We start from the raw sequence: 23,140 nt of genomic DNA on the forward strand, positions 1-23,140 counted from the left end.
CCTGCCCCATACCCACAAGAGATTTCTTTACCTCATCCTTAGCTTGCAAGAGGAATTCACCCCCATCGTTGGTCCTGCAAGAGATAAGCACTTGTCATTTCTTCTTTTCCTCAGCAGGAGCTCCAGACTTTGCATATTCCTTACACCTCCCAGGCTACCTCAGCCTCATTTCAACCCCCTCTCTGCCATTTTCAGCAAAGGATCCCTACCCCAATATCTTTATTGCAGGGAAACCCTAACATAAAGGAAACTAAAGAGTCCCAGTATAACAACAGATGAGGAAAGAATTAGCTCTCTAGTTCCAGGGCCTCAACTCTGGCCTGTTTCCAGAAGGATGAAAAGAGCTCCTCCTGGCCCAAGCCTAGAGTTGAGCACCTTCAACCTATCACCTTCTCTTTGGAAGGAAGGCGGAAAGGGAGAGCCCTCCATCCCAGCAGCCCAAGCAAAGCCCTCACTTGATCTTGAGCACATTCTTCTTCTTCTTGTAGTCGTTGGCCACCTCGCTGGTAGCGTTGTGCAGATTCAGGAGGGGCTCATTGCTGTGTGTGCTGCCGGATTCCCGTCCCTTGGAATCCTTGTAGAAGCCCAGCTCCCCTTTGCTAAGGACACAATAGAGGTTGATCCAAGACCTAGCAGGACAAGAAAGGTTGAAGTGTCAGTATTAACACTTTTACTGCCTGCCCAAACTGTCTTTAAACCATCTTCTCCATGAAACTTTTGGAACAACCCTGAGACAAAATTCCTAGTTAAGAGCATCCCATTCTTAAGAACATCCCATTCTTTAAAAGGTCTGGGAGAAGCCTGGGTCAGGTATGGAATGAGTACTGGCTGGGATGGAGCTGTGCAATAAAATCCATCCCTGAGTGTCCACATCCCATGCATAGTGCAGGAATAAAAACTGGTGCGCTAATTTCCTATGACACAGCACCCTTGTTCCTGGCTAGGGCCAAGACCCCATTGCAGCACAAAACAGGCCCAGGCAGTTCTGAGCCTGCTTCCCACCCTGAGTGTTGAGAGGCCTGAGTTTTCAGAAGACTAGACTGTTTAGATACTTAAAATATCATCATCATCTTCATCATCATCATCACCACCACCACTCAATTTAAAATATACACCCAAGAAGGATGAAAAGCAGTTGAAAATATTCGGATAAAAATGACAGAGGGGGGTTTATTTTGTGTCCCTACCAGTCATGTATGAGAAGGTGGCAGGACTGAAAAAAGGATCTCTCCTAAGGATCTCAGGGTCCATGCATATTCACACAAGGAGATATAAAGCCAGTCAGATGCAGCCTTTGTTGCTCTGGATTTCTGTCCTTGTCCTGCAGAACAATTATTCCTCCCTGCTCAGGCATGCTGTAGAAAACCTGGGTATACTGTGTCCAAGATGTTCCAACAAACCTTGCCTGGACCAAGGAATTGCTGTAAATAATACACACTGCTGCCTCCTTCTTGTTGTGTGCATACCTGTTGGAGGCTTTCTTGTTTGGCCCCTCCAGCTCCAGCTTGCGAAGAAGGTACCCCTCTTGCTGGACAGTGTGTGTTGGAGGAGGTGGGGGTGGCGCACTGCTCTGGGCAGGGGCTGAGCGTGATCGGCGGCCCTCCCCTGGTGGTGCGTTGGGGTCCTTGGGCCGTGGCCTCCGTCGGGGCTTGGGTCTGTCACGAGCACGGGGCCGGTCTGGGCGAGGTGTCCTCTCCGGCAACATGTCGAGCCCATTGGGCAAGCGGGCTGGAGACTCCCGATCACGAGACTGGCAGTGAGAGAGAGGAAGGGAGTAAGAGGCAGCTACCAGGCCTCTCTGATGCCCTCTAGATATCAAGGAAGCCCCCCAGCTTCCTGGAAAATGGTGAGAATGCCCCTATGTTCCTTCCTCCGAAAACACCTTAGAAGTTCCAGAGAAGAGAGCTCAGCCAAGTGCTCTGGTCCATGGGCATCATCATTGTCTGGATTGCTGAAACATAAGGGACTGCCTGAAGGAAGAGGTTCCTCCCTCTTTAACTGTCATCTTGGCCTCAGAGGGAGCGATCAGGCAGACCCAGAAACATCAGGGACTGCCTGAAGAGGCCCCTCCCTCTTTAACTGTCATCTCGGCCTCAGAGGGAGTGATCAGGCAGACCCAGCAACATCAGGGACTGCCTGAAGGACGAGACTTCTCCCTCCTTTAACTGTCACCTTATATTTGTTTTGTATTCAATTTTTACTGTACACCGCTATGATCATTGCGGAATAGCGGTCTATAAATAAAACATATTATTATTATTATTATTAACTACTCACTGTGGATGATGGTGGTGGTGCTGCTGCTGGTGCTGGCACCGTCGACTCCTTCTCCTGGAGCTGCTCCACAATGTCCGCGAGGGTGGCCTTGCTGAAAGTCAGAAAGAGAAAGGGTGTCAGCAGAGAAGCCAGCTGCATGTAATTGCTATTTTCCCTATGCTATACTTTCCCAACTCCAAAACCGTGCTACTCCCTAAGCACCTTAATTTTCCTCTGCCGTCCTATTCAAAATGGTGATAGGAGTCATGTGATGTCACTTCTGCCACCATGATGAGAGGGACTGCAGAGGAAAACTGAGGTATTTCGGTTTGCTGTGTTGGAGATGTCACCTGCAAGGAGGAGGTTGGGGAAACTGACCTTCAGCCTACCTCTGCTGGACTACAACTCCCAGCACTCCTCATCATTGGCTGTGCTGGATAGAGAGCTGCTGGGAGTAGGAGACCAACAACATCATGAGGGCCACACTATTCCCACTTTTTGAAAAGATGCTTGGCCTGGTGTACAAGAGTCCTGGAGGTGGGAGGCTGCATTTCAGTGGGGAAAACAGCCCAGAAAGAGACAGCTGCAGTGCTACTGGGGAAGACCTCTTAACCAGAGAAGGACCACCCAACAAAGCTGAGCTAGAGCAGTGGTAGACAACATGAAGTCTATAGGCTGCATGCAGCTCTTCAAACCCATTTTTGGTTTGCTCTTAGGAATCTCTTTCTTTCAAATGTTTTCAAGCTGTGAATGGCTGAATCCATGGATGCAGAATCCATGGATATGAATGATGCATTGTATTTGGGAGCACTGCTGGGACAATGGCCCCTGGGGGGCAAAGAAGGAAAAAATAGCACTTGGTCCCACTTAGTTGTCCACCCCTGGGCTAGAGCCAGGCTGAAACTCAAAAACTAGGGGCCCTTTCACACTACACAATTGTAGCCTTATGATTCCACTTTAACTGCCATGGATGGCTGCATCCTATGGGATACTGGGATTTGCAATTCAGGGGCAGGTACATAGAATTCTCAGCATGAGAATTCTAGTGCCTCACCAAACTACAAACATATTTCTACAGCTTGCAGCCATGGCTGTTGTAGTGGAATCATAGTGCTGTAAGTGTGCAGTGTGAAAGGGTCCCTGATAAGTTATTCTCCAATTTCCCAATTTGAGAGTTACAGCAGTTTCATTTAGGGTTCTCTACAGCCCTGATCAACTGCTTTCTCTCACTGACATGTTGTCAGGGACTCTTGCTCTGCGCAGCCAGTATCCCGCTAGTGAGCTCACCCGCCACCTTTGGGATCATTGCGTTGAGCCTCCTGTTCGCTGGACTCCTGCCGCTCCAGCCTCCGCTCATGCCTTTCACGCCTTGGTGTCTCCTGCTCACTGGACTCCTGTCGCTCCAGCCTCCGCTCTCGCCTCTCCCTTCGGCGCTCCAACTGCTCATGCCGGGGCCCGTCCTGCTCACTTGACTCCTGCCTCTCCAGCCGACGTTCGTAGCGCTCCCGATGCCTCTCCACATGCGTCTCCACTCGACTCACCTTAGCCTCCACCTGCTCCATTAGAGCGCTGGTCGGAGCCTTGACCGCCTCCTCCACTGCAGCCTTGATCTCCCCTGCTTTCTCCTGGACTTTGGCCTCTGCCACGGCTACTAGCCCCTCATGCAGGCGGTCAATTTTGGGCTGCAGCCGCTCTGGCTTTAGCTCCTGGCGCACATATGCCACCTTGGCTTCCACCCGCTCCAGGGCCTCTGGCTTGACTCCATTGAGAAGTGGCTGGACCTCCATCCGACCTCGCAGAGCATCCTTCTCATACAGTGGTTGGCGCAAGAGGGAGGAAGTCTTGCTGCTGAGCTCGGCAGGGTCTGCAAAGATCTTTCGGCCCAAGAGGGGAGTAGGGGGTTGCTTGCTCTGCTCAGCTCTCAGCTTCTCAATCTGGGGGCAAAGGGGAGAGAAAAGTCATCTCCCTTTCCCCATGCTGCCTCAGCCATGGCTGTGTGTTGAATGGTTTAATCATATCCTCAGAGATTATCAACTGTTTTTGGAAAATACTACATTTGATGTTAATACAAGGCTCCTCCAAATGTATTGGGAGTATGTGGTATTTGTTCTGTAGTTCCCAGAGTTTTTAAAAATCTAAACTGTGTTTCTCATGTCCTCGACTGTTTTCTGACAATGCCCAGCATTAGCTGCAACATGTTACACCTACCGTCAAATGATCGCTGAATCAGACAATGTGGAAGTATTGTGAGTTTCCAATACTTTTTGTTTTGATTGTACCTGTGTATTCCTGGTTTTTCCTGCTCCTTCACTCAGTTCTTCTTGAAATATGTCAAGGTTCCCTCCCTTCTTCCCTGCCTTATATCCTTCCTCTTTCCTCTTCTGCTGATCCCATGTCACATCAAGTCTCACGCAACTTGTCAGAATCTGACTGTCACTAATTTCCATGGATCCATCTTTGATCATCATCATCGTAAGTTATAGTCATAGTATAATACTACACTAGTTAAAAATCAGGATCATTTTCTTTTAGTGCTAACATTCTCCCTTCCTTCACTTGATCTCTGTTGAATCTGTAGCCTGGATCAACAGCTGTGTTTACTTTATTCATTCTGAAATAGCAGAAACACACAAGCATTTGGGAATGACTGGGTTAAAAATAAACTCATCTGGAGAGTGGGAACTAAAAGTATTGGATAGTAACTGGAATTCGCTGGAAACATATCTGTCAACTACCAGGAGTGCTTTGTTTGTGTGTTTCTGCATGGCAGAGAGTTGAACTGAGTGGCTCTTGTGGTCTCTTTATGATTCTATGATGTGGAGTTTGAAAACCATCATGGTGCAGTGGTTTGAGTGTTGGGCTAGCATTCCAGGAGACAAGGGCTCAAATCCCTGCTTGGCCATGGAATCCCACTGGGGGGGGGGGGGGGGCTTGGGTAGGTCATAGTCTCTCCATCTCAGAAGAAGCAAACCCACTCTGAACAAATCTTGCCAAGAAAAGCCTGTGATAGGTATGCCACAGAATTTAAGTGTTGGACACCATGGTTGCAAACTGCATAATATTACTATAGCTAAATTATTTGTATTCCAAATTTGGAAAAATAAACATTAACCATCTGTTGGCGAATAGCTGGAAGATCGTAACACACGATGCCAACTTCGCTGAAATGTGCTTTGGGAACTACAGTCAGCTTTTTATAAATGTATATTCCTAGCGCACCTCCAGATGCACTATGCACTTCTTCCTTTTTAGCATCATCTTTTTGCCTTCTTTCTTCTGCTTTGTAATTGCACTTTCAAAAAATTCCAACACAGACAGACATAAGCAAGATCCCTCCCGCTGCCCAAGGTCCTACTTTGCATCACATAAATGCCATAGCTGCCCTTCCACTCCACCACTTTCCCCAAGTGCTTTTTGAAAAACCCTGTACCGTAGTGAGACGCCTCAGGGAGCTGAAGCGCTCCTCCCAAGCCGCAGCTGCTTTGCGGAAGGCCTCATGGCGCCGGATGAGCTGCTCCACCTCATCCACGCTGTTCCCCAGCTCCCGGCTCTTCAGCAATGGCTCCTGGGCCGTGAGCCAGGCGTCAGCCACAACAGCCTCCTGGGCAAATTGGTGGACCTCCAGCACTGTTGGGATAAAAGTGACCCTATGCCATAAGCCTGAAGGACAACCTGAGCTGCTCTCTCTCCAGCCCATCCTGTGCTAGGATGGCCAGTATTGAATTGAACCAGGGGTCAGTTTGGCCACAGAGATGGCCTACAGAGTGCAGGAGCAAAGGGCTACTTTTGGCTAAATCCCAGGGGTTCGGGCCATGAGTCTAGCCTTCTTTTCTGTTTCTGGGATATGGCCAGATGCTTACATTCTGATTACTGAGGAATATAATACATGGGGAGAAGGGCCCTTTGCATTCAACATCCATGGTTCCCAGATACTGCCCTTCTTTTCTCACTGCTAGGGTGGGATTCAGGAACCCAGGTCTGCCACCCTCATGCCCCTTCTAGAATAAGAGCCTGGTTAAAAGCAGATAGAGATTGGAGGGAGAAAACAAGGCTCACTTTGCTGCAGCCACTCCCAGTGCCGGTCCCATTTGTCCACCATCTCCTTCTTCTTCGTCATCAGTTTTTCCAGGTGCAGTTTGATCTGCAGCAGAAAGAAAAGACGTTGTGGCTGAACTGGGCAGGCAAGGGAGGGGAACAGAATCCCTGTCCCTCAACCACTCAACATCAGCAGAGGATGTGCATTGCAAGAGCACAAGACTCCCTGCTTTCTTGCCTCTTGTTTTGAACCCAGGGCCTCAAGGGTTGGGTACTCACTTCCTCAGAGGCAGGGCTCTTGTTCAGCACCAGCGTCTTGCCCAGGTCCACGCAGGCAGCAATGTTTTTGTTGCGGGTCTCAATCTCACTCTTAAGGCCCTGGTGGTAGTTCATCAAGACTTCCACTGAAGACACATCCCTGCAGAGACATCAAGAGATGAGTGAATGGGGGCCGAGGGTCCAAGACATGTGCAGCTAGTTTAAGCCTGAGGGATGCTGTGGGATCTTCAGGGAGGCAGACAAAGAGGGTGGTGGGGCAGAAGCAGCATTAACCTCCCTTCAATATAAAGAAGATGAATGCCCATTGGACTGCAACTCCCAGCATTTCTTGTGTTTGGCTATGTTGGCCAGGACCGATGGGAAATCGCAATCCCACAACCTCTGGAGTCCTGCACATTACCTACTTCCACTCTAAGGGAAAACTGACCATAAAAGTATGCAGCTTTTCTTAGCAGAGAGGTGGGCTTTTGACAAGTGTTGCAGACCCACAAATAGCTCTGCCAGTTGCGGCCAAGAAAAGATAAAGAAGGCTCCACCATGGATCCATCCCATTGCATATCAGCCCAATGCATTTCCCTTACACAGATACACTATTTTTTTTTATTTATATACCGCTATTCCAAAGATCATAGCGGTGAACAGCAAGTAAGCTAATTAGCAAGTACGCTAATTTTGCCCCCAACAGTCTGGATACTCATTTTAGCTCCCTCCTCGGAAGGATGCAAGCCTGAGTCGAGCTTGGGCCCTTTTGCTGGTCTTGAACTCGCAACCTTGTGGTTTCGAGTGAATGGCTGCAGTACAGGCATTTAACCACTGCGCCACCAGGACACGATACAGGCTGGTCCTGTATCGTGTCCTTTGACAATACCTGTTTGTAAACTCAGGCTGAGGGAGAGAAAAGAGGCATGGAAAATGGAGAGTGTCTTTAACAGCTACCTGAAACCCTCTCACCTGGAGAGGCTGAGGGCTGGACCTGAAACCCTCTGCTGAAACAGATGCTCTGCGACCAATCTGTGGCTTATGGATAATTGCCCAGGAGATCGGTCCCTTTTGCCACCAGGGGTCTGACAGTGTGAATTCTCAGGTGAAATCTGATCAGTGGAGAGGCAGAGTGCTATCCTGTCATCCTAGCCCTGGATGGCAAGCTGCCCAATACTGCTGGATTTCAGCACAAACCAAGGTCAGGTGCAAGGCACAGCAGCGCAAGGGAACATGAACCTCTTTAAGAAAGGTTTTTGGGGCTGAGATTTCCCCAAATGATCTGGAATAGTTGGACCACCAAGACTTCTATGTAGGTGAGCCCCCTCAGGAATTATCAATCAGAAATGTAATAAGGAACTAAGAAATATTAAAGCAGGAATAATAAAGGCTGACTGCAGTTTATTCTACACGCACTTGCTTGGGAGTAAACTGCACAAAATACGTGGAGGTCATTTTTATGAACACATTCTCCTTGTAAGTGTCTCCATATTTAAAGATATTTCGATAACAGTGGATGAGAAAAAAACCTTGCCCTCCTCTGCAAGTACCTGCAAGTAAAAAAAATCAATAACCACCTGCCTCATGTTGAGCCCTCCCTCCACCTAAAAACTAGTTCTGGGGTCCCTGGTTGTTGGGCTATGTGATGCAAATCTGTGTTCTGTTCCCCAATTCCTCCACAATACCTGGGCTTCTCGCTGGCACCTATCTGGCAGATGATGGTGTCCATCCAGGAAATGAGGTCCCGGACCATGCTGGTGAAGCGCATCTTGTCGGTGGTGGTGGTGATCTGCAGCCGGCAATCTTCGCAGGAGCCCAGCAGCTCTTTCCAGGAGCGCATCACTTCCTGCTCCTTGGTGGCAATGGCCTCAGCATTCTCACCTGCATACACAGTCCGCAGCTGGGCTGCCACCTCCTGAAGCTGCCGCACCTGCCAGATACCCCACAGAGGGCAGAGAGTTACCACACTTGCCCCAGTCTAAGCAGTTTACAACTGTAACCCAATTGCCCCCATCAAGCTGGGTACACATTTTAGTGACCTTGGAAAGATGCTATACTGAGCCAACCCTGAGCCACAAACTGGGATTGAACACACAACCTTTTGGTTTGTGAGTGAATGGCTGCAGTACCGGCATTTAAGAAAGGCAGAATATAAATGGAATGAAAGAAAATAAATGAAGTGTGCCTCAGGATGGGGCTGGGAAGATGAACTCTTTTTGAAGCATCCTTTCTCTGGGGCTAGACCTGCCTCCCCCTCACCTGAGTCACCAGGATCTGGACATCATGCTCAAAGGAGTTCAGCATCCTCTGCAAGGTGCCAGCTGAGGTCTTGGACTCCCGGGCTGTGACCTCCGGCAGACGCTGCTTCTTCTCCTCGATCTGGGAGAGCACATCCTTGCAGTCATTGAAGAACTTGTGCAGTTCATGGGAGGCCGCCAGCATCTGTGACCGCGTCTCCATCAGCTCCAGCAGGTCAGCCCAGGCCTCATTCACGCCATCTTTCCACTCGGCTATGGTGGCGGCGTCCGCATGCCCGTAGTCAATGAGTTCATCCACCATCTGGTTGACTGCCGAGATCCTCTCATTGCCAATGCTGCCTGTCTCACTGGCAAACTCAGTAAATTTCTCCTGCAGCAGCTGGAGAAAGTGGGAGGGAGGGAATATGCCACAGGGAAGTATGTCAGAAATAGGATAGGCTAACACAGTAGACCCCAGGGGGAACACTGGCAGGTAGGGGCACTAACTTTGCTGCAATTCCAGCTACTTTCTCTGTCCTGGAAGCTCTAAGCTTAATGCCAGGGGTGCTCATTTGAGAGGAAATAGAGTTCTCCACATGCCCGCCTTCTTAATTCTTAATTCCTTAATTAATTCCTAATTGCTGTGCTCACTCCAGGGCTGTGATAACCCACTCTTTCTGCCCAGCAGCTTGTGAAATCATAAGAATACAGCACCTCAGGGCATGTGCAGAACATCCCTTTCTCACCCCACACCAGTGAGATTTAGCCAAAGCGACCCTCAGCCACAGGGTGATACTTCTAGTGACCTTTATCTTTACAAATGTGGTAGGCACCAGAGGGCCCTGGCCCAACCATGAAAATGCTGACAATCTGTAGTTAATAATCCCATAAGTGTCAAAAACGGTTAAAAACAGAAACTGGCATGGGTTGGAACCTCTGTAACATACAGGAACTTCTTTAATCGATCTGTTTGGACAAATATATACATGCTTGTGCTCTACACTCAGGCCTTTGGTCTACCCTTCCTCAAGGCTTATGGACACATTACCTCCAAAGGCACATTGGAGCCTTCCAGGATAGCTGGAGTAGGGAGCTTTCTGTGCTATGAGATACCTACTGCACCAGTCAATTTTTTTTACACAACTGGTTTTTGTCTCATCTTAGCCTTTAAATCTGTTTTGATGTGATGGCTCAATGCACCTTGCTCTTTTCCCTGGCTGGTCCTCACTTGCCCCCTGCTCACCGTCACATGTTCGTAGTCCTGCCCCAGCTCTGGTGAGCCTGCCACCACCTCCTTCTCTGCAATCCAGTGCTCTAGCTCATCCACTTCCCGGTTGAGCTGGTAGAGCCAGTACTGCTGCTCCAACTTGGCCTTGCGCTCCTCCACCAAGTCCTTCAGGGAGACGTAAAGCCGGTCGACTTGAGATTGCCGCCTGCTGATCTGTTCGCTGGCAGGGACAGAGTCCAGTTGTCAGTGGAAGGCAGGGATATGGGGAGAGGGAATGGGGGAAAGTGAAGCAACTCTCCTACCTGTCAGGGTGGCCCAGCTCCAGCAATGCACGGCATTGTCGCGACAACTGGGCAATGGTCTCTGCATAATTCTCAACAGTCTGTTCTGTCATCAGGTGCTTCTTCAGCAGCTGTAGGGTGCTCTGTTCATCCTGGGAGGGGCAGGCATAGGGATCAACAGGATATTAAGTAGGAAAAGAGTGCAGTAAGGGACGGAAGACAGAGTGGGCCCAACTTGTATCCACAAACTGCTCTGTCACATGTAACAGCTTTTGTAGGCAAGCTCAGAGGTGCCTTAACCTCTACCTTTCCATCCTAGCCTGCTCTATTCTAACCTAGTTGTCTCCCAAGAGGACTGAACAGGTGACTAAGGTGAGTAAAAAGAGAGACCTATCTCTGGAATTTCAGGGGATGGTGAGTATTTCTGAGAGGCAGATTATATGAAGAAATTTCCAGATTCAGTCATTGGAAGCACCCTCTTCCATGTTTAAAAAAAATGTTAGCAGGTAATGCCAGAGTTCAGAATGAAGTTAGTGATTTATGCTACAATAACAAGGTTATCCTACTGTACTTTTTCTGATATTTCACAAGCAGGTACTTGGTATGATGTGAAATATTTTCCCCAGGCTGTGGAATGGCTGATGGAGAGTCCCCAGGCACATCTTTGCCCCCTTGGACTCAAATGGACACTGACTGGTTAGAGGAGCGTTAGTTCCCAAAGACCATCACCTGGTTGGCACTTATCACCCTCCAAGACTTCCTAGATCTCTTGCAAAAGTACACTTACTGAATTTTACACTCTGCCAGCATCAAGCAAGGTTTTAGCTTTGCTTGAGATTTGGGAGGAAAACCAGTGCTAATCACTGTAGACAGGGCTTTGGTCAGTCAGACCAAATTTCTTACTCAGTGCCGGCACCGAGTGCTTCATGAACACAAAGAAAGGGATGCCCCCACATATGACCCACTACTAAAATTTCCAAACACACATGCCTCCAGGTTTGGGCAGTCACTCACCTTGCCCTTCTCCTCATTCATCATGAAGAGCTCCTGTTCGCTCAGCCAGGATTCAACCTCAGCCACGTCAAAGTAGTACTGCTCCACCTGATACGTTGCATCCAGGAGTTGCTGCCGCCGCTCTGTCTCTTCCTGAAGGGCTGTCCATAACTCTGAGAGCTTCTCCAGCAGGAGACGAACTGAATCAACCTCGGGGCTTTTGATGGTGGCAATGCTGGCAGCACGCTCCAAAACGTCATCTACCCGAGGCTTGTGCACCTGGATCTCTCGACGCAGGTTCTGGGGTGGGGAGGCAGAAAAGAAGAGCCATCACACAGATAGTCAAATGACTATTTTCGGAGCAAAACTTAAAAAAATTATTTCTATTATTTTTAACAATAATACAATCTCAGTATTACAATAATTCACTCTCTTGTTACAAACAACTCACCCCCTTTCCATCCCTCCCCTAATTCATAAGACAAAATAGAAATACACCTCTGTTAAAACTTGCACATCTGCAATTTCCATTCTATTTCTTTACATCTTATTCATCTAATCATTAATCTAAAATTTAATTTGGCCATTTGGTGGTTTAAATTCACCTTGATTTTGACGCATAAAAGTAACACATAATATTTTATCTGCAAACGGGACAGCCCTAGAAAAAAAAGAAGGTACAGCTAATAGGATGGCGACAGAGCATATGCAGAGTACCTCTCCTTTTGCAACTTGGTGACTCCAACAATAAACTCTCATGCCACATCTGGGTTTTGTTTCTCCAGCCCCTTGAGCTTTCCCAGATTAGCCCTGGCTTAGAACAAAGCAGTACTCTTTGCAAAGGATGTTTGCTATGTTCCACCAACATACCTGATTCTTTTTGATGAACTGTTGGACTGTTTGTAGGTTGCTCCCATGGTCCTTCAGCATGGCTAGTGGTAGACGGTCCTGCACCCAGAGCTGGATGGGAGAGAGAATGGAAGGTGGAATGAGGGGGAAACTACCCTAAAGTCTCATGACAGTAATTTCCCTACCCCATCATACCCATCTGCATGGGCAACAGCTCTGCAGAGATATAAAATCATAGAGCTGGAAAAGATGCCAACGATCACCCAGACCTATTCCCCAGCAGTGTAGATATATAGCCATGTAGGTATCACAACTTGTTGCACTAGAAAGGCACCTTTTTAGGACTAAAGCCTGCTGCCCCATGATCACTGCCAACAAATATGGCAGATTCTTCCCTTAGTTGTTTTATATCAAAGAAAAGAAAGATGACCAGGTAGGCACAACTCTATCATGCCCAGGCCCAAGGCTTTCTTTCCACCTTGGAGGTGGCCTTGGAGGGAGAGATCATCATTGGGACCATTATCATTATCAGTGGGACCATAGTCCTTCCTGCTTGATCTTGGACTGGGGGGAAGGAACATGCAGACTGAAACCCTTGCACTGTCCATTGTGGTCTATTTAAAGCAGGGTGTTTCCCCTCTTTTGCTCTATACAGCTGTATACACTTGAGGAAGAGACCTTTCTGACCTCAAAGCTTGGTTCAGCCTTTTAAACATTAGTTGATCTTAACACGGGGCCCATCTCACACCTTTGTTATTATTATTTGTGGGATAGTGTGACTCCTAAGATTGTCTTTATTTGTCATTTTTTCTCAGTCTGGTTTCCAAAACCATCAGGAAGGAGAATCTGCCACAAGTCCTATGGGCTGCATCAAGATTGTAGTCTATTTGTCTTCTCTGGCCACAGACATGTACCTTCCTGTCCCTTGCTCACCACACTTCTTTCCATCCCTCTGAGGTCCCTCCTAACACTTACAATCTCATCTTCCAGGTCATGGCTGACTTGGTGCACCTCCTTGGAGGCTAACAGGATTCTCCGGCGCTCCTTGAGGGGTTCAATGAGGCGGACGATGCGTGTCCCAACTGTGTTCTGCCTCTCATCTACCATCTCCTTGCTGGCAGCTTCCAGGGGAAGAACAGCCACCTGGGCCTGCAGGTCTCCCACTTCTTTGTACCACTCTTCCACTTGTGACTCCATACTCTGTAAGGCAGCAAGAATGAGGAGGAAGAGGAGAAGGAGGAGAAGTGTTAGATAGTGGAGAAAGAACTGCCCAGCTCCAGTAATCCTGGCAGAGTGGTGTGACTGACTGGTGTGCCAGCCTCTGCCAAGCAGGAATCCTGGGCAGAGAGAGTTTTGATTCAGGTGCTCCTTTACACTCAGAACCCAGCCACATGGTCAGAAATATTCATCTGCAAATATTTCTTCATCCTAGACAGTTCCGACAAAGAATTACCACCTGCCCTGCTTGTTATTCATTCCCACCATAAACATCAGACACTACATAGGACAGCCCACCTGTTTTCCCTTTGCCATTATTCTGACATTTGGGAAGAAATTGGCATGGATGGCATTTTGGTCGTCTTTGTGAGGTTTTGTAATAATTGAGGTGGGTGAGCAAAGTGTTTGGGGTGAGTGAGCAAAGAGCGAGTGCATGTGTTTTTAATGCAATGTCATTTGCAGGGGGGAAACTGCATGAAAAAGAGAGGCATATTTGGTTTGCCCTTGCCCCACCCTTTAGGCTCCCCCTGAGGCCTTCTTGCTGTGAGCAAAACATGTGTGGAAGAATATTTGGAGGATGAGCATGCACAGAAGTGGAACTGTTATGGATGGAGCACAGCTTTGACCTGGCCTCTCCTTCCAGAGCCATTTCTTTGGAGACCAGACAGGAGGCTGCAGGGGTGGGGTGAGAGGGGCAGAAGCAATAACCCAAAACAGCTGCTGGTATCTATAGGACAGGTACCAAAAGGGGTATAAGGTATTCTAGTTCCAAAGAACAAGTAGTCCTTCAGTGGTTCCCATTAGGGTTTGAGGGCTTGAAGTTCTACATGGGGCTCTCCCTCCCTTAGCACATGAACCATGTCCTGCTATTAAAGGACCACAGAAACCATGGAAAGCTTCCAGGCAAAAAGCAGAGACATGCCATCCTAAGAGATGGATTATGGAACACACAAGTAATTCCCAGCAGATGCACCTGAGACAGAGAGTCAGGAAGCAGAAATTGCAAACACGGAGCCCCTTTCCAGAGGCTAGCTTCCTTCCATGCCATGCTTCCCACCAGATCCCACATCTGTTCTCTTCTTACCCTTACCTTCCTCTTGCTCAGTCTTTAATGTCTAGGAGATGGAGTGGAACTGAACATGGTTATGCATCCCTTCCAACATTTCACAGATGAAAACTGGGACACATGTAGTCAAGCAACATCAGAGCGTGGTCAAGATTGCAAAAGAGTTGTTAATGAGAAAAAATGAACTGGGAAAGGCTGCAGCAGCTTGCTTTTGCCTGAGTCTAAAAGAAAGGGCAAGATCCTGTGCTTTCTTGTCCTCACCCAACCCACACTGAGTTTGCACTTTGAACTCTGTTTTCAGCAATTGATGTAAGCCAGGAAAAGGGGGGAATAGGTGGAGGAGAGCGAAACTGGAGCATTTTAAAAGTAGCCAAAAAAGTGGGACTGTCCCTGTCAAACTGTGATGGTTAGAGAGTATTGTTATGGCCTCTTTTTGATCAGGGAGCTTTGCTTCATTCATGTAGGCACTGCATATATGATTATATATAGATTACATAGCAATTTATCTGGTATCTTGTTTCCCTTTTGGCAAAAACACAAGTGTGCAAAAGTGGAAAGAAGGCAACAGAAAAGCAGAGCTGCAGACAAGAAGGCAATGGGATCCCATCCCTCCAGCCAAGAGCTGGGCCTGGAATGCATCCCTTTGCCTGGCTGTCTCCTTTTGATACGTCTTCCCTTTCAAAAGCTCTCCTCTAGCATGTCTTTCAATTTTGCACACAACCAGAGTCTTAGAATAATCTATAGGCATGGTTACATCCCAGCTTCTTTAACCTGGAGCCATCTCACAGTATACAGTTTTAGTTCTGTGATTCCACTTTAATTGCCATGATTCCATCCTGTGGAATCCTGGGATTTGCAGTTTAGAGAGGAGTACATAAAAATCCCAGCCAGAGAGCTCTACTGTCTCACCAAACTGCAAACTCCAAATGTTGCCCAGGCAGTTAAAGTGGAGTCATGGCACCATAATCGTGTAGTGTGAAGGGGCTCCCTGGTGTGATCCCTTTGGGCCATAGGAAATATACTGTGGAGAAGCTGTGTGAGGACAGGGCAGGTTTAAGCTGGAGCATCTTGGATCACCTCTTCCCTTTCCTTGCTGCTCTCCTCCCCAGCAGCAATATCTTTTGTGCAGTTCTGCATTTGCTAAATAAAACCCATGTGGTGGAAGTGCTTAAGGAAGAGCTGAACCCTGCATATTGGCAGAATAACAGCCTTGTTCATGAATGCAGCAGCCGTTTGTGGCTTCCAGCTGCTTGTTCATGGCCATGCCATGCCCAGGAGTTTGCACAGCCCCTTCCCAAACCGGCTGAGCTCTCTCAGACCCTTTTCTTCCCCTTCCCTGGCTCATCTGCAAAGCATGTTTGGAACAGGGGCTCCGTGCCACAAAAGAGGCAAATAGGCAGCAGAAATTACTTGGCAGCTGACAAGTGTTCACGGGAGATGTAAAGACCATTGACAAAAGAAACTAGATGGATAAAAATAACACGGGGAAGGGAAATGTCAAAGGGGAGGGCACCCCACCTCCAAATCCACTTGAGGAAAGAAAGAATCAGACAGAGAAAAAAGGAAAGAAAAAGCAGAATGCAACACAGATGGATTAAAAGAAAAGGGCTACTGTACCGCCATGCAGCGTGATGAGACAAACCGCACTAGGATGTGATGAGCAAAGGCGAGCTCTGAACTGCCTCGGGCTGCTGAGGATGGAAAACGAAGAGGTTGGTGTGAGAAGCCAGCCAGCCAGCTGGGGTACCTTCATCCCCAGAGGACCATAGCTGCCACCCCTGCCAAGAAGAGGCATGTGGCTGCAGGATGGCAGGGGCAAAATTAGGAAGAGCAAGCAATGTCCACCCATCTTCCACCACCAGGCACATGGGGTAGCAGCACCCTATGCTCTCTCTGTACCCTGCTAAAGCCCAAACCAGGAGGGGTGGCCTGGGAACCCCACAGCATACTTCTGGAGGTACAGCCACTGCATGCCTGCTTACTTCTTTTCTTCCTTCCTTTCAAACTGCTGCTTGATATCATAAGTCAGCAACCATTTTTTTGGAGAAGGAGGGCACATGTGGCCCATAGAGCATGCTTTTCCCACCCTTGTTTTAGATCCTGACAGTTATGGCATCACTGAGCTTCAATTGATGGTAAATCCCAAAGTCCCTTCTGAACTCATGCCCTGATTCAAGGATGCTTAACTAAATGGGGGACTCCTTCTTCCCTCTTACCTCCAAATATCTTTGCAGTTTACATGGCCAGACCCAGTAATATGTAGAATGAGGCGGCTGCCTCAGGCAGTTGAATGGGAAGCCAGGAAGAGACCACAAATTGTGATTTCTTGAATGCATTGCCATATGTCTTCAACCACTGCCATACATTTTACATATCTAAACATATTTTTAGATATTTAAACAAGGTACAATATCCTGTCCAACTTTGGAAGCTAAGCAGGATCTGACTTGGTTAATACTTGGGATGGGAAAGCACCAATGAATAAAAGATGCTCTAGGATATATTTCAGAGGAAAGAAATGGCAAAACCAACTCTAATTTTTCCTTGCCTAAGAACACTCTTTGAAATTCATGGGGTCACCAGAAGTCAACTTGACCCTCAGGGGCCAAGGTAATTTGGCCAGCCTTCAGTCCCACAAATGGTAGGATGGTGGTAGACCCATTTGCCATTCTGCCTCACGCAGGGCCAAGCCTGTTTGGAAAGCAGTAACACAGAAGTGCAGCGAATAGTCTGCACACACATCCTGGCTTTTAAATATAACCTGGCATGCGGGAAATCCAAGATAAACCCCAACTGTGAATCCCAGCTAGAGCAGGCCCACTGAGTTCTGTTGAATGGGTCTACTCTAAGTGGGATTGACAGTTGGATTTAAGCCCTGTATAGCAAGTCATGTGGAAAGCCCAAGTTCTAGAGTATCTTTGCTAGGCTCCTCAAGTGCCTCCTTTGCTCCTTCCCACTCAAGAGATGCAGTTTTCGGCAAACAATTCTAAGCTAAAATAATGAATGGATTTGTTTTAACAAAGCAAGAGGGACCAGTTGTCCTGCAATTCAGAAATGGCCTTTCTAGAAGGACCAATGGATTGACTTGGCAGAATGCTGACAAAAACCTCCCACATATGGAGTCAGGTCCTGTGAAACACATATCCCACAATTCAGAGAGAAAACATTGAAAAGCAAAACAAGATACCATCATGTTCTTCCCAGCCTCTCGTGAAGATCTTTGAATGAGAAGAATGTGGACTGAGGGAAGGATCAGCCAACGGGGGACAGTGGGTAGGATCTGATGCTCCTTGTTGAAAGCATAACAAAAGCATGGCCTGCTTTCCTCAGCGCATTCACTGACCATCTAGCACTCACTCCTGCTCTTCAAGGGGCTAGTAGTCCTTTAGCCATAAAACAGGCTGAGATTCACGCTTTCACAAGAGATGTGCACACTAAATGCGCCAAATCCTTTATTAACGTTGAATACCATCAACTATGCTACCTTCCTGCATCATGAAAAGTCTAAGGTGGCACTCAGGAGTAGAGTGAGGAATGATGTTGTATCCTTCTAAAATGGACATTCTCAGATTACACTGTGAGGAGATGCCTGCTTAATGCCTTGGCCATTGGCCACTGGTTCATGCCAGGCCTTAGGATTCTATTCTGACACCACTACTAGCCCAGCATATTGCTTAACACCTGCAAGAAAACAATGGGGAAAACCATCTAAGTGTGGTGCCACTAATATGTAAGCAACACACACCTCCCAGCCCCTGTTCCAGCACAATTCAGGGTGGCTACTGAGTGTCTAGTGGAAGAGGTAATGGGCTAGATGTGGGGAAACCATCTGAAACTTAATCCTGACAAGTAAAACTGCCACCCCAGGAGCAGGACTTTAACCTGTGTTGGACTAGAGAAAAGGATTGTATGCTCATTTAAAAATTCAGAGGTATTTCTGGATCCCTGCATGTGCAGATGACAACAGTGATCAGGTGTGCTTTTGCCCAGAGGATGATAGCGTGCCAACTATGCGCATCCCTAGACTCTGCAGATATGGCCATGGTAACACCTGGAGCCTTACATATCTTTTAGACTACTCTGACACAATCTGTGGGGGATTGTCTTTGATGAATGCTCAGAAAACTCAGTAGATCCAGAACACAGCAACATCTATCTCTCAGGAGCATGTAAGCCTCTCTCCATTCCCACTCTGAAGCAGCTACGTTTGCTTCTGGTTTGTATGTCTGTGCTTAGACGCTGCCTGCCACAAAAGGTTCTCAGCAGGATCTTGCATAAAACTATCTATTTTCAAGCATATTTCAAAGTGTTTGTGATTGCCTTTAAAGATATCATGCTTGGGACCATGATATCTGAAGTATCACCATCATCTGTATAAACCTGTCTGCATACTTTGGTCACCAGTGAAAGCCTTTTTAAGGGTCCCTTCTGTGTTGTATGTAATGGTTTATTCATATCTTGCCTTTTCCCCAAAGCTGGGACTCAAGATAGCTTACATTATAACAAGAAAGTATGACTCTAAGAAATATGAAATAAAAATAGTATTAAACATAAATTTTTGTCACTTTTTAAATCTATATGCGTTTTTATTTTTATTTCTTGTTTTCTGGTAAGCCACCTTATCTTGCTTATCTTGTAAGGCAGGTTTAGGGGAATGGTGAGGTGTACATGGATTGACACAATGCAGTGCAATACAGAAGGGAGCCTTAAACAAGCCTTCTGGGTCAGGACCCCTTCTTGCTTGGACAAAGGACAGAAGCCTCATAGGTAGGCTGGTCACCTGTGGAGCTGGAAAAACCCAGCAGGGTGAGATGTGTTCATTGCCACCCATGATCTTATGTTCTGTGCTGTTGCTCTGCCAATAGCAAGCAAGAGGTTCCACATTTCCCCACACCATGCGCTGCTGGAATGGAGGAAAGACAGGAGTGTGGAGTAGACACTCTCTTCTCCAATGAGGCCAATGAATTCCAGGGTGAGTCCTTTTCCCTTTTAGTGGGTTGCTGTCCATCAGGAAGTATGATTGGCTGCTCTGTGTGCCTACTTTCACACCCACACTCCACACCACACTTTCTCACTTACCCACTACAAAGTAAGGAATCACTAGCAGAGAGCATCCTTGTGATTCTTGGCTGTGCAAGGTAATAACCACATACCGTCCAGGATATTCCTTCCCAAAGCTAGGAGTCCTACATCTTTGATGCTCACTACTGTCTCCTCCTTGGAGTCCTGTATCCCCAGTTATGACATGACACTTTTCCTCCCTCCTGCAAGCATGAACACATCAATGCACTCACAGAATCCTCCCCCCACAGCTTTCCTCTATTTCTCAGTGGGACCCACCTGAAGCTTCTTGAGGCTGCTGTTGACAGTGGCCAAATCTGGCCCGGCATCCACCGTCTGCAGCTGGCTCTCCATGCAGAGCAGCCGCTTGTCCAGGTCTGTGTAGCTCTGCACTAGCTGGTCAGCCTTGGTGGCTTCCAGAAGCTGGCGTGCTTTGGCTTGCGTAGTGGACTCCAGCTCTGCCCAACACTGTCGGATCTCACCCAGCTTCTTCCGGACCGTTTCCGCAAGCTCCGGCTTCTCTTCGATCAATTGCTGACCCTCCTATAGACCAAAAGGAAAAGAATGTTGCTCACATGCCACTCTGCCTCCAAACTAAACCCCTTTGCAAAAGGAGCCTTGAATCAGGGAGAGAGAGGCAAGAAGTTGACCAACTCATTCAGTGGTAGATCATTCTAGCTTTTTTATTAGATGTCTTCAAGTCAACTCTGACTTGACTTTAACATAGGGTTAGCTCAGCAAGATTTATTCAGAGGAGAACTGCCATTGCCTTCCTCTAAAGCCGAGAGAGTTTGACCTGGCCATGGTCATTCATTGGGTTTCCATGGCTGAGCAAAGATCTGAACCCTGGCCTCTCAGAGTCCTGGTCCTGGATATTTTAGTCACTGTACGACACGACCTAGAAAATGTATTATGTATATTTGACTTTCACAAAGCACTTACATGCTTGGAAGATTTACATTACATTGTAGTCATTCATGGAAGTTAAGGCTGTATATCACTGCTTTTATCAGAGGCAGTATATATGTTTCTGTTTCAGTTGCTAGGGAATTTTAAGTGGAAGGTGCAGTTGCATTCATGTCCTCCTGATGGACTTCCCATTAAGGTACTGCAGGCACTTTCAAATTACACAGTTATAGCACTAATTGTGCTTTAACTGCCATGGCAACGTTCTATGGAAAGGTGGAATTTGCAGTTTAGGGCGGTTAAATTGCATTCTCAGCCAGAGAGCTCTAGTGCTTCAATGAACTACAAACCCCAAAATTCCACAGGATGCCGTCATGGTAGTTAAAGTGGAATCACGGCACTATCATTGTTTAGCATGAAAGGGCTCCTGGTCAGCAACCATAGGAACAGAACGCTGCACTAATTAGGCCTAATTTGGTCTGTTTCAGCTTCAGGCATTTTTTAATTTGAAGAGTCTGTTATTTTACTGCATGACAACACGGCACCTTTTGTAGTGAACTGTCTTTTTCTCAGCCAGTCTCTGAGATGCTATGGGATGGCTTTATATCTTCTTATGACAACACAAAGTTAAGCAACTTGTCCCTTTCCTCAACGTTTGGAACTACAATTCCCATAAGGACCAGCCAGTATGGCCAAAGGTTGAGGACAATGGCAGCTGTACTCCCAAACATCTGATCATCCAGTTGTCTAATCCAGGAAAGAACAAACATTATCCAGTGCACGAAAAATAGCATTGCACAGCTACCCATTCACATCAGCCAATGTGACTTCACTCTGTGTGTGGATAGGAATGCACTGGGATCAAGGAGGCCATATTTCTCAGGGCCCCATTGCTGCACCTCATCTGTTTCTGCCCCATTGAGAATAAGCCCCTTGGCCCAGCTGATGTCCCATTCCTCACAGAAGTCACCCCTTGCTCCCAAAAAGAGGCCTCAGCCATTAACTGGGGAAAACCTGTGCCATCGCACCCCTTGCCAGTCATCAGTGCATTGCATTTCCCCCCATGGGCAGTTATGTGTCCAAATGGACACCCTATCCTAACTTTTGGCCACCTTGCAGAGGCAAATACAATCGTAAACCAAGAACACCAGTCCAGCTCAGAAGGCACACACTGATTCATGATAGAAACAATATCTGTAAACGTATTGGAAATTCTCTATTTATTCCCTGCCTTTGAAAAAATAAGCATCACTTTTGCCTTAATCCAAAGGTCAGGATTGTATGCAGCAGAGAAGCTACTGCTTCTGAATCATCTGAATGAGAAAATGAACACCTAGTAACAATGTTTTTTTAAAAATGCCTTACATCAGCATTTCTCTCCAGATTGTGACCCTTTCCATTTAAGGAAGGAAATAGGGCAGCCTCGGGCTTCACACATTTCTATCAGACTGTGAGGGTTTTCAAAGATTCGGAACAGATCTAAATGATCTTCCCGAAAAATATTCAGACAACTGGAGGACTTTCTCTTTGCAAAATGCCTGTTCAAAAGCAAGGCCTTCCTTCCTGCCCTGGCAGTTACTGTCCCTTGCCCTTCTTGTTCTTATATTCTCTCCATCCATTGCTTTTGCACAGGGTCTCCTGCCATTTGGAGCATAGACCTCTGGAGAGGCCTCCTCCATGCCGCCATCTGCGAGGCTGCCAGGCTGCTGCTGGGAGAGATCACAGGGTGGCACGGTGCCAACCAAAATACACAGCAGGCCCCAAATGTTGCAGGAGACTGTCCTCATGCCAGTATCCCTCCTGCCTGACAACTTCATGCTGGCAGAACTGGCTTGTTTACATATAGATGAACGTGTGCAACGCCATCTCCACAAATATCCTCACAGCAAGTCATAGCACAGTCATGTTTGCTTTTGGGCAAGGCCAGCATGGTGTAGTGGTTTGAGCATTGGACTACGATTCTAGTTCAAATCACCACTCTCTCAGCCTCAGAGGGAACCCCCCTAAATAAATCTTGCCAAGAAAACTGTGTGATAGGGTCATCTTAGAGTCGCTAAAACTAGATTTCATGACTTGAAGACATGAATAACAACAATAACACCCTAAAGGCACCAGATCCCATCTGATCTTGGATGGTAAGCAGGGTCAGCCCTGGTTAAAACTTGGATAAGAGACTTTCCTTAAATACCTGGTGCACTAGGCTATATTTCAGAGGAAGGAACTAGCAAACCACCTCTGAGTATCCCTTCCCTAAGAAAACCCACTCAAATTCAAGAGGTCGCCATAAGTCAATAGGTAGATTGAAAGCGCATACACACACAAGGCAACAATTGTATTTTTTCCTTTTTAAACACAAGGTCCATAAAGCTGAGATACTAGGAGTATTGGGAGGTCTTTTGAAACAAACAAACAAATCTTTACCATAAAGAATTAAAAAACAGGGAGCTGCCAGCAAATGAGCATCTCTCTGGCAAAAAATATTACACAAGAAACATAACACCACCAAGGATGCTCTGTTCTGCAGCTCCATGAATCTCGCCTCAATATATGGGGCTCTTGTTGTTTGGGCAAGACACCAAGGAGAAACACGCTCTTTTCCAGATTCATGTCTCCTGGGTCAAGAAAGGCAGTTTGATGAAGGCTTTTATAAACAGAAGATGCTACTGTCTTTTGGGGCACTTAACCCATCTTTTCACACTAGAGAATCATGGTGTTTTTATTCCATTTTAACTGCCACGGTTCCATCCTATGG

At 47.2% G+C, this 23,140-nt stretch overlaps 1 protein-coding gene across 1 annotated transcript in view; it reads right to left on the reverse strand.

Annotated features, from left to right (window-relative positions):
* Positions 1 to 23,140, reverse strand: part of SPTBN4 (spectrin beta, non-erythrocytic 4) — a 57,087-nt gene that overhangs the window by 3,153 nt on the left and 30,794 nt on the right. The window contains exons 20-35 of the mRNA XM_089479366.1: positions 19,762 to 20,025; positions 13,113 to 13,337; positions 12,159 to 12,248; positions 11,310 to 11,588; positions 10,317 to 10,447; positions 10,030 to 10,234; positions 8,809 to 9,186; positions 8,235 to 8,479; positions 6,571 to 6,709; positions 6,313 to 6,397; positions 5,687 to 5,883; positions 3,544 to 4,190; positions 2,278 to 2,368; positions 1,467 to 1,750; positions 456 to 629; positions 32 to 74 (exon numbers count right to left, since the gene is read on the reverse strand). Coding sequence (XP_089335492.1) covers positions 32 to 74; positions 456 to 629; positions 1,467 to 1,750; positions 2,278 to 2,368; positions 3,544 to 4,190; positions 5,687 to 5,883; positions 6,313 to 6,397; positions 6,571 to 6,709; positions 8,235 to 8,479; positions 8,809 to 9,186; positions 10,030 to 10,234; positions 10,317 to 10,447; positions 11,310 to 11,588; positions 12,159 to 12,248; positions 13,113 to 13,337; positions 19,762 to 20,025 — 3,477 coding nt within the window. The remainder of the gene's footprint in view (positions 1 to 31; positions 75 to 455; positions 630 to 1,466; positions 1,751 to 2,277; positions 2,369 to 3,543; positions 4,191 to 5,686; positions 5,884 to 6,312; positions 6,398 to 6,570; positions 6,710 to 8,234; positions 8,480 to 8,808; positions 9,187 to 10,029; positions 10,235 to 10,316; positions 10,448 to 11,309; positions 11,589 to 12,158; positions 12,249 to 13,112; positions 13,338 to 19,761; positions 20,026 to 23,140) is intronic.

Source organism: Sceloporus occidentalis, unplaced genomic scaffold, assembly GCF_023333645.1.
Source record: "Sceloporus occidentalis isolate IW3139 unplaced genomic scaffold, rSceOcc1.0.p SCAF_13, whole genome shotgun sequence".
In the NCBI taxonomy this organism is placed as follows: Eukaryota; Metazoa; Chordata; class Lepidosauria; order Squamata; family Phrynosomatidae; genus Sceloporus; species Sceloporus occidentalis.